General features: G+C 46.1%; 1 protein-coding gene across 2 annotated transcripts; it reads left to right on the forward strand.

The window, feature by feature from the left end:
- The first annotated feature begins 458 nt into the window (after nucleotides 1–458).
- Nucleotides 459–8,367, forward strand: CDK2AP2 (cyclin dependent kinase 2 associated protein 2). Of its 2 annotated transcripts, none has more exons than XM_082221917.1 (4): nucleotides 459–483; nucleotides 6,110–6,210; nucleotides 6,534–6,666; nucleotides 7,719–8,367. In XM_082221917.1, the coding sequence occupies exons 2-4, from the start codon at nucleotides 6,196–6,198 to the stop codon at nucleotides 7,784–7,786; spliced, it is 216 nt and encodes a 71-aa protein (XP_082078043.1). In that variant the 5' UTR covers nucleotides 459–483; nucleotides 6,110–6,195; the 3' UTR covers nucleotides 7,787–8,367. The 2 variants fall into 2 exon arrangements, with proteins under 2 accessions (XP_082078043.1, XP_082078044.1); XM_082221918.1 differs by lacking the exon at nucleotides 459–483 and adding an exon at nucleotides 535–973.
- The last annotated feature ends 2,665 nt before the right edge of the window (nucleotides 8,368–11,032 follow it).

Below are 11,032 nucleotides of genomic sequence, written 5' to 3' on the forward strand. Positions count from 1 at the left end.
TGTTAGCCGCTTTGAGACTCCTGAAGGGGAGTGAAAGGCGGGATATCAAAATCCAAACTCTTCTTCTTCTTCTTCTTCTTCTTCTTCTTCTATGTTTGCTTTCTCGCTATTGTATTGTTTTCTACGGCACGGGTATCTTTTAATTTCACCCTCTCTCCTACACTCAGGCAACGAGGGCACTGCAGGGAGGGGGGGGGGGAGAGACAGCGGAGACGGCCCCGATCCCACCATCCGCTTAACGGCCGCACAGAACTAGCCTAGCACCGCGGCGGGGGACTAGGCCGCAGCCAGGCCCTCTCGTCGCTATGGCGACAGACGAGCAGGGTGTTATGCTGCGCGGTGAGGTCACAGGGGGAGGGAGCGGGACACGTAGACGCGGGCCGAGGGCGTCATCGGCAGCGGCCGCTCTGCTGGGCTCTCTGCTAGTTGGCTCGAGAGGAGAGGAAGGGGGGGTCGGAGGCGCGCGTGCTCGCTCCTCTCAGGGTCAGTCCTCCCGGAACAGTGGGCGCGAGGACCGCGGCGAAGGCACGCTCCGAGGGGAGCGGGCGCCTCTGGCTGTGAAACGCGCGTGCGCGCGCCTCCTCGGACCGCCAGGAAGGAGCCCGCTCTTCGCCGGGGACCAAGCCGGGACAAGGCAGGAGACGAGGGAGGGAGGGAGGAGGAGGAGGAGTGGGAGACGGACGCGGCCAATTGGGAGGTGGGAGCGAGGGGGTCTGCCACCAATCGGCTGAGGCGGAGGACAGAACCCTGCCAGCCGGGGGGAGTGCTTGCGGGAGCCTCCCCGCCAATCCGAGGAGCGGCAGCCGCGGCCGGAGCCGGAGCAGCGCGCCAATCGCGGGCCAGCCAGCACCAGAGAGCGCGGAGTCGGGGATGTCCTACAAGCCCATCGCGCCTGCCCCCACCAGCTCCGGAGCCGCCGGCACCAGCAGCAGCAGCAGCAGCGCCAGCCCCGCCCCCGGAGCCCCGCCGGTCGGTAAGAGACACCCCCCCTCTCCCCGCCGGCCCCACCTGGCCCCTGGGCAGAGCGAGGGCGCGGAGGCGGCACGGCGGAGTCGCCTGGGCCGTGGCCGGCGCTTCCGACGAGTCCCCTCCTCCTCCTCGTCTTCTCTCTGTGTCTCTTCCTCTCCCGCCCCCCAACCCAACCCCGGCAGGGTTTTCCCGGCCTTTTACAGCTGCTTTGCAATACAGGACTCCGGTCTCCTCGCCGCGAAAGGAGAGATGTGCATCCTGGAATTAGGATTTAGTGTGTACTTGATTTATAAAAAGAAAAAAAAGGGACACCCTAACTCATTCCAGACCGTGCGAATGTGCTTTACTCGTCACTGCGTTCCTCCTATGTAGGAAGAGTAGCAGCTGTTCAGGGAATCCTGCCGGGGAAAACAAAATGAAAGTTGAATTCTTAGGAAAGGCGTGTGTGAGGCAGAAAGGCGTGTTTAGAGTGAATCAGCAAACCCCCTTCTCTACCCAGAAATATGCCCCGCTGTGTCCATGGCTGTTGTCGCCTGAGTGTCGGGTGAATGACTTCTTGGATAAGCAAGGAGGGGTGAAACTGTAGAGAGTAGTGGCGCGGCAGGTTCCTCTGTCTCTCTGTAACTTCGGTTTCCTTCTTGGGTGGAGCATCCTCTAGCAAGGGATCTCCTTCAGTCTTTACCAAAACTCCCAAGACCCACCAGCAAAGGGAGATGCAAACAGTACTGTTAAAATTAAGGAGCAGGATGCTTCAGAGCTTATGGGCAGACCTAGGATTTGTTTTCAGTATTAGAATTGTCCTACAAAACCCACTCCTTGTTTTCCCTCCCCCTTAGCTTTCTTAATCTCAGCAACGTCATTCAGAAGAATTTTTAAAACCACATTTTTCTTGCTGCTGTTAAACAATCTTTGCTGATCTACTGTAGATCAGAGATCTACCTGTGGATCCTGGTCTACCTACCCCAGCCTTTTAGCATGTGGCAATGTACAGGTACCACTAGGAAAAAATTATGGATAGGGATAGTAATTCCTCAAAATGTTTGGATCCTAGTATTGGGGCTTAGATTACGTTTCAATTTTTTTTACATCATTTTGTGATTTAAAAGCTACTGGCTGAATTTCACTCAGAACCTGCCTGTCTGCCACAGTTGGGTAATGGGACGGATTTATTCCCAGGAACATTGGCTTTTAACCCTCTTCTTTTATGTAACTTGGCTTGCTTCCAGGAGATCTCTGAAGCTAATTGCTATGCCAGCCCCTTTCTCCAGTACACATTCCCTCTTTTTGGCACACTTCTATCTGAAATTTGTAGGTTAAGAGACTAGGGTGGGTGGGTGTGATTCCATTTATCAGAAGCCTGGGATCTAGCTCCCTTGACCTGCTGAATGTGTACCAATTTAAAGCACTTTTGCAAAAACACACACACACACACACACAAAGTTACATTTGTGGTTGCTTCTTCTTTTGGCTAAAACCTTGAAAGGTAAGAAAGGCCAGCACCTGCTCTTGGTGTGAAGCCATTGGCTGCACATCATTGAAAAGTTGATAGAATACCACCTTTATTAACAGTTTAAAGAAAACTGACTATTATTTCTGTATTAGCTTTTGAAAACTATTGTGAAGGAGCACTTACCTTAACACAGTTCTACAGGAAGCATTTGCAATGTTGTGTGTGGTTTTGGTGGCTTTGCTTGTGACAGCTGTAAGTGCATCTGTTGCACAAACAAAAGCACACAACTAAATGGGGCAGAAAATGTAGGCTCAACTTTACAGTAACAAATAGGGTTAGCTAATAATCTCTATAATGGCCTAGTCTCTGATTCAATGAAGTAATCCTCTTAATAAAGTAGCTGCTGTTCTTCTCTTTCTGGAACTCTCAAATCGAAATAATTAACTTGCTTTCAATCTCCTTTCCCCCTACAAATTGACTCCAGATGCTTCACAAACTACATACTTAAACTCTTATTACTGGCACAACAGCTCCCACTCTGCTTGTAAAGAATCTGAAAACGGGAATTTTCTCAATTAAGGGCTCAATGTTTGCAGACTTTCTATTTTTAGAAACTCTATCAGAGTTTAATAGTTTCAGTGGTTTTTAGTCTGATTAATAGCATGTGCACACACCCTTCATGAATGCATAATATATTTATTATTAACAGTATTTATTTGCTGATTTATAACATCAATTGTACAAGTGATGGATTGCTGCTATTGTGATGCTTGCATGGGTAGGGTGAGAAATGCACAATGAGTGGGGCAGCAAGGAATGGTGGTGGAATTCAAACTAATGGAGAATAGTGACATATTCTTATCACCTGTGGAGGTGGCTTCTCTTTTCGCTCCCTTAAGAGAACAACTGTTGCCTTTATATGTTGGGCTGCAGGAAGCTAACACAAAACCACAACCTTCTGTGGTCAGCACTGAAAAAGCCTGGGGGAAGTGCTGAGCGTTCATTTGATCAGTACATTTTAATTGTTCATGCTGTTCTGTCTTTAAAAAGTCTTGTTGACATTTTCAAGTGAAAATAAATAAAGCAAGATCACACCTAGATGCAATTCTATATTAGAATCTAAAGTGAGTGACAAGTTGTTGTGAGGGCAAGGGATTGCTTTTAGTTCAGGCCTAACAAAGGAAGCTCAGTTATTACAACACAGTTGTGCATGAGCAATTGTAACATTTCCAGACTGGCAAAAATGGATAGGAGTAAACTAGACATTCTTGAACTGCATTCAGATCTAACACCCCAGATATGGTATATGTAGTTCTCTAATACCACATGTGTGCCAATGAATTGACTGGCTACATTTTTTTTTACAACTTTCATTGCATTCATTGTTACTAATATGCTCTCCCCTCTTTCTGTGTGAAGGGAAAGGCTATACACTTTATTCTGAGGTAACAGTACAGCATTTTAAAAACAAACAAAAATGCCACCATATATTTCAGGTAATCCCAATTCCCCATCACAGGCCTATACAATCTCTCTTGTTCAGACATAGGCAAACTCTGCCCTCCAGATGTTTTGGGACTACAACTCCCATCATCCCTAGCTAACAGGACCCGTGGTCAGGGATGATGGGAGTTGTAGTCCCAAAAAAGTCTGGAGTGCCGAGTTTGCCTATGCCTGCTCTTGTTAGTGGAAGGAGAATGAATGAATGAAGTGTTTATTGATTGTGTACATGAAAACTTGATGTCCTGTCAAACTTGTAGGAAAATACTAGCCAGGAATATTTTTATAGTCACCATCATCATGTTATATAATTTCCAGTTGGCCACTCTTGCAAATAAATCCCCCAAAGTTGCTACCTGCATTTTTGTGCATGCTTGTGTAATCACTTGTGGTATATAGCTGTCTGGAAAAGAAAGCATGTGTACATTTTTTAAACTTTATGGGAAGATGGTTGTGAATTAGTTTGTCCTGTTTTGCAATAGAAGTGGGTGATACAAACCCTGCATTTTAATGGTTAAGAGCCTGTGATGTGTGTCTAGGACTGGCAGTGTATTAATCCCTGATGTAGGAACCACACCCAGTCCCCTTTCCCCTACTGTAGACTTCCAGGACAAGTTACAACAAAAATAACTCCTCTTCTTTTTCCAGCTGTGCGATTTGTGCCAACCATATTGCGTAAGTGTTCAGGGAGAAGCTAGGATGGTCATTTGAGGATCAGGAGCAGCAGCTTTCTGTCCATGGAGTGTTTGAAAGACATATAAGTCAGGCACTGCCCAGCAAAGCCCCTTGACTGGCAGTGGCCATGCCCACACTGGAAAGGCAGGGAAGGACACAGAGAGCCAGTGTGGTGTAGTGGTTAAGAGCGGTAGTCACGTAATCTGGGAAACCGGGTTCGTGTCTCCGCTCCTCCACATGCAGCTGCTGGGTGACCTTGGGCCAGTTACACTTCTGTGAAGTCTCTCAGCCCCACTCACCTCACAGAGTGTTTGTTGTGGGGGAGGAAGGGAAAGGAGAATGTTAGCCGCTTTGAGACTCCTGAAGGGGAGTGAAAGGCGGGATATCAAATCCAAACTCTTCTTCTTCTTCTTCATCTTCTTAGAGCATGGGGCTGATAATGCCAAGATTGCAAGTTCGATCCCTGTATGGGACAGCTGCGTGTTCCTGGGCAGGATAATCCTTGGGGTCCCTTCTAACTCTGTGATTCTATGATGCTATACCCCTCTTACAGTGGTACCTTGCTTCTCAGACTTAATCCGTTCCACAAGTCTGTTCCAAAACCAAAGCGTTCCAAAACCAAGGCGCGCTTTCCCATAGAAAGTAATGCAACATGGATTAATCCATTCCAGGCAATTAAAAACAACTCATAAAATAGCAATTTAACATGAATTTTACTATCTAATGAGACCATTGATCCATAAAATGAAAGCAATAGACCAGGCTGCAGTCTACTACCCAGTATAAAAAACTGGCAGTGATCTACCCATTGCCATTGGAGGGACGAACATATGGGGTGCGTGAAGGAGGAGTTCGGGGGCGGGGGGAAGGGAGGCAAAAGTTCTCTCTCTGAGGAGCCAGTCGGCTTCTCTCTCCCCGCCACCTTCTGGATCTCTACCCCCCCCCAGCACCCCTTCCTCACCTACTTCAGGGCTGGCACAAGCAGCCCCCGCCGCTTGGGTGTGTTCTCACTGAAGAACTCTTATTGCAGTGGTGGCACCAGCATGCTGTCCCACACCCTGTGAGGGGATGCTGCATTAGTCACTTCTGGGGCTGAGCTGCTTGGCGTCATTCTGGGGCCCGGAGCGGCGGCCGCGGGTGACACCCGGTACTGGAGGAAGGGGTGGTTGCTGCGGCGGCGCAGCCTTCCCTCGCTCAGCATTGGCCGTGGCAGCGGTGCAGCTGCTTCCGGGTGGCCAGCACGGCCGGCGCTGAGTAAGAGAAGCCCAGGTCGGGTTGCAAGTGAGCAGGCAACAGAAGTGTGGCACTCAAAATGGAAGTTCACCCCCCCCAGAACGGAGTACATTCAGATTCCAAAAAAAGTTCGGGTTTGAAGCATTCAGGTTCCAAGTAGTTTGTGAACTAAGCTGTTCAAAAACCAAGGTACCACTGTAATGAGCCTTGTTAAGTCTGGTATAGGAGAGAGCCCAGGACACTGTTGACTAAATTCCCCTTTTCTTCTCATATTTCTTTCAGCCACGAGTGTCCCATCTCCATCTGGAGCCATCTCTGGAGCTTCTGCCCCCTTCCGACCTCTCTTCAACGATTTTGGGCCCCCTTCGATGGGCTACGTGCAGGTGAGTTTCTACTTTGGAATTGAGGGGGGATCTTGCTGGCTGGTGGAACTAATTGGGAAAACATGGTGAAATGACAATCATTCAATCTGTGCAAGCAACGCAGCCTGTCAGACAGAACAGCCCCTCTTTTACTCCTACTGTGTGCTGTTCTGGGTGTTCCCCCCACCCCACCAGTCAATTTAGGGAGGCATGGGGAGAGGAGATGGGAGGAAAGGCCTGTTGCGCAAGCGGACGCCCTTCTTCAGGCCTATCCACTGATGGGGCTCATTGGGGGATTCCTGCCCAGGGTGCCTTTCACATTTTTCCTGTCCTTGATCTTACAGGCTATGAAGCCACCAGGTGCCCAAGGCTCCCAGAGCACATACACAGACTTGCTTTCAGTCATTGAGGAGATGGGCAAGGAGATTCGACCTACCTACGCAGGCAGCAAGAGTGCTATGGAGAGGCTGAAGCGAGGTAGGAAGCTTCCTGAGAGCTGAGTGCCTTCTGGTCATGGGGTGTGGGAGCACATGAAATAAGTCATTCTAGCCCTGCAAGCCTGGAACTGAGCGAATTTATGAAGTCCCAAATGTAACCTAACCTTCCAAAATGCTCTAGAAACAATGACTCACAAATCAGACATGACACTTGTCCTTTTTTCTGGGCGGGTAGAATTACTTGTTTGTTAAATTTGTAGCCTGGCTTTCCTCCAAATGCTTCTCAAGGCAGCTAACACCCATAAAACATAATACTCCAGTAAGAAGGCAATAAAAACATTTAAAGCTGGTAAGCAAAACAATAAAAATAGCCAGTTAAAACCAATTATAGTTTATTTACACATCAGCTTATTGACCAAAGATCTATCTATATAAAAAGAATGTTGCCTGCTGGCAGGTCAATCAGAGGCAGTCCCTCTCAGAGCCTGGGAGCAGCCACCAAGAAGGCCCTCTTGTGATTTCTTAAATCTTGCTTGCTGTTGTTCATAGCTATAGATTTTGTAAATGTTTGGTTTAGCAATATCATCCAATTAACCCTTCATTTCAGTTTCTTCACCCTTGAAAAGTTAGTTTCAAGCTCTCTGCTTGCCCAGGCAGAAATTGAGGGGGAAGTGTCTCCCTTGCCTTAAAGACAACTCCCAATGTAATTGGTCAGCTCTGCACTTTTCAATGCAGGTAGCTGCATTATACTGGGAACAGGTAGAACCTGCTGGATTAGCATTTCTGTGCCCTTGCTTACAGTAAGGTGTTGACCTACTTTTGCAAGTGGGTTGTCTAGCTGTCCTTCGTACCTTCTTCTGCTTTTCTGCTTGTACCTTTCCTTCTTTTATACAAGCACATTTGTATAAAAGGCCGCACGATACACTTTTTCTACATGAACTAAACTTCAGCATGCATGGGATGGCATACACAAAAGCCTGGCATGGGCGAGATATGCTGCAGTTGTGAATTTTGGCAAACAAGGGACTGTTGAGTTGGTATGATGAAACTGATTGCTCAGTGTGTCTTAAGTCTTGTGCCTTTCCTTCGCAGGAATTATTCATGCCCGGGCGCTGGTTAGAGAGTGTCTGGCAGAGACAGAGCGCAATGCCCGAACGTAACAGTCGCTTCCTCCTGGCGCTGCCCCTGGAGGACCCTGGCACTTTCTGGCCAATCAACATTTTGGAATCTGGAGATTTCCCCCCACCCTCACCCCTTCAAATCTTTCCACCAATCAGTGTCTCAAGTCCTAGAACTGTGATCACCTTCAAAGACCTTTACACCAATTGGCGCCTAATAATCTGAAGCTTCTACTGCATCACAGAACTTCCCACCAATTGGCACTCTGGGAGTAGATGCAGAAAAGAGCTTGTTGCTTACACCTTCTGGTCAACTGATGAGAATAATGGCTGGTAGCAAGTCTATGTCTTTATAAATGCAAGGTTTTTTTAAATAAATAAGTAAAAGGAAAAAGTTGGAATTTGGATTACCTGTTCTTCGCTGTGGTTTTCTATTTTTTCCCCCCATGTGGTGGTGAAGGAAGTAGTCTCTTCCTCACTAAGACATTACCGAGGGCCCATAGTGGAAGATGTGCTTTTTTAGTAAAGCAGCACAAGGCCTTCCCTACCACTTGTAAAGAAGCCTCAGCCAGCAGTCACTGAGCCTGTATTGGGATACTTGTAATAAAATATTTCTACTCCTATCTAATCTGTCTGTGCTGTTATTACTGTGTCAAAGCTCCAATCTCTCATGCTGTTCTGTAAAGTTGTCCCAAATTCCTCCTCCTCCTCCATTTTTGTTGGTTTTTGAGGGTATGGTTGTTAAGTTTCTGGTTGCTGCTGCTTTTAACCATGGGAAATCAAGCCAGGTTCTTTAGAAGAGGCCTAACTTGATGCCTGTTTTCGCACTTCGTACATTCATTGCAGAAGTGATAATCTCCAAACCAGAAATGAAACTAGCTTTAGTATTTCAGTACAAAATTGGTTTTTATTTAATATGACTCTTACTCAGGATTATACTGGGCTCCTGTTTCATTCCCAAGGTTGTTACTGGGACAAGGCTGGATGCTATGAGCATAGCTAGATTCTATGAATGGAACATGGGTCTCCAAAGCAAGGTGTGTCTGAGATTTGCATGTAAGAAGTAGCTAAGAGTGGCTTGCTCATGCCTGCTAGCTGTAGAAAAAGAAGGGTGGCATGAGGATTGAGCAAGAGTAAGTAAGCACTCTCTTTCTGTCTGGATTCTCTTCCACAAATGGCCTGCCTTCACATTAAAGCTGGGAGGTAAACTTTGGTTGTGTGTTTGCTGGCGTAAAGTGTCCTTCAGCCCTTAAGGCTACTACTGACTGGTAATTCACGATGTGCCCAAAGGTGAGATGAGAAGGTGTGTTGTTCCTGAGGAATACCTAGTCTGGGCCACCTTAGAGAAAGGCAGGGGGTGGCAAATATTCCAAACCCGTTTGGCCTAAAATGCCCCTTTTGTTTTCTAGAGACTTTTGGCCACTTGAAAAGGGCAGAGCAGGCTTGCACATTTGGTCCCAGAATACTTGCTAAGTCTTAAAAGCTTTTTTTTTTTAGAACTGAAGGGGGATTTGTTTATTAAGAGATTTTTATACTGCTTCCTGTAATAGTCTTGAGGTGGTGTAAACAATTTAAAATGCAATACAATGCAGTAAAATAAATGCAGCTGAAAGCAATTAAATCAGATGCTGGAGCTAAGCAACAGCAAAGGTTAGGAAACAGGTTTTAAGCAGGTGCTGAATTAACATTTTTCTTTTTAATGCATTTTTTAAAAAAGTTGAATTATGAACACAGTTTGGTTGGTTGATGTATAATCCTACTTTGCAAGTAAGCTCTGTTCAGATAACTAATGCTTACTTGCAAGTAGAGGTGTGTAAAAATGGGTCTAAGGAGTCATCCGAGTAGTTTTGGCTTTTGTGTTTGATAAAATGTCTGACTGTGCAGTAGTATAAACAATATTAAATGCTACCCTTTGAGACTCATTGTTAAGAATGCCCATTTGTACTTCGATCTTTGCCTGCCTTTAATGAGAAGATGCATCCTAGGCATAGGTGAAACAAAATCTCTTTATTTTGAAAGCTTTTTAAAGAAAGCCCTTTTTGTGTGCAGTAGGTTCGTGTTCTGGGGGGTTCTCCTGACCCTCCGGAGCGGATGTGGGGATGGAGAGCCCCATTGTGCTGGTGGGAGCCCTTGCACTGGCTTCTCTCAGCACACCAGGTTAGTTGAATCCAGGCCTCTGTGTGCAAGTATCTGGGATAGACCTGTCTCCTGTCACTCATAATATAGTATCATAGAATCAGAATCTTAAGAGTTGGATGGGACCCCAGGGGCAATGTAGTCCAACAACCTGCTATGAAGGAATATCAGAACTAGATAATTCCATATCTATATCCACATGGAAGTCAGTACAGTGGTACCTCAGATCAAGAACTTAATTCGTTCCGTCTGTTCTTAACCTGAAACTGTTCTTAACCTGAAGCACCACTTTAGCTAATGGGGCCTGCTGTGCCGCTGGAACACAATTTCTGTTCTCATCCTGAAGCAAAGTTCTTAACCCGAGGTAATATTTCTGGGTTAGTGGAGTCTGTAACCTGAAGCATATGTAACCCGAGGTACCACTGTATCAACAAATTTCACAGAGGTGGGAGGAAGTAATAGTTCCTTTAGCTTGTGACATCCTTTGAGAGCTTGGGAAATGTGAGTTTCCTGCGGCAGAAGCATAACCTTGAGAGAAACATGCAAGGGACTGCAAAACAAAGTGATAGGCAGTATTGTGTAAAAGTGATTCTGTGTAAAAGCCTGAAGGATACAGCTGCAGTTAAATATTTTTCATTAACCAGGCTACAGTGCTAAGCCAAAAATCTATGTTCTATCAGATCAATGAGAACCACTGCTGTCTTCTTCAATCATTGCATATTGCAGGAAGAAACTTTTCAATATACAAGCAGCCTCTGAATGTGAAATAAAATGTACATGTAGGATTTAATTTTCTAGAATGGATGGAGTAAAATGGTGCTGTTTTAAGTCTTAATGGTGTTAAATTAACTGCACTTAATAATTTTGTTAGCTGTTTAGTTTTGGGAAAGAGAGATGTGTTAGGAAAGGAATGAGGTCACGTGGCTCTTAAGTGAACTGTTTATACTGAGTTGTGATTTGTAGAAATTTGAGACTGGAGGAGGGAGAGAGATGCAAAATATGTGTGTACCTTAACCTAAGGAGCAATGTTTCCGATTCTGTACACTTATCAGAGTTTGAGTCCTGTTTAAATCAGTGAGGTTTATTGATCAAGGTGCAAATGATCATCCCTCTCAGCCAGTGTTTCTTCCAGGAGTAGGAAGCTGTGGCCCA

The sequence above is a fragment of the Podarcis vaucheri genome (assembly GCF_965113315.1).
Source record: "Podarcis vaucheri genome assembly, chromosome: 1".
Taxonomy (NCBI): domain Eukaryota; kingdom Metazoa; phylum Chordata; class Lepidosauria; order Squamata; family Lacertidae; genus Podarcis; species Podarcis vaucheri.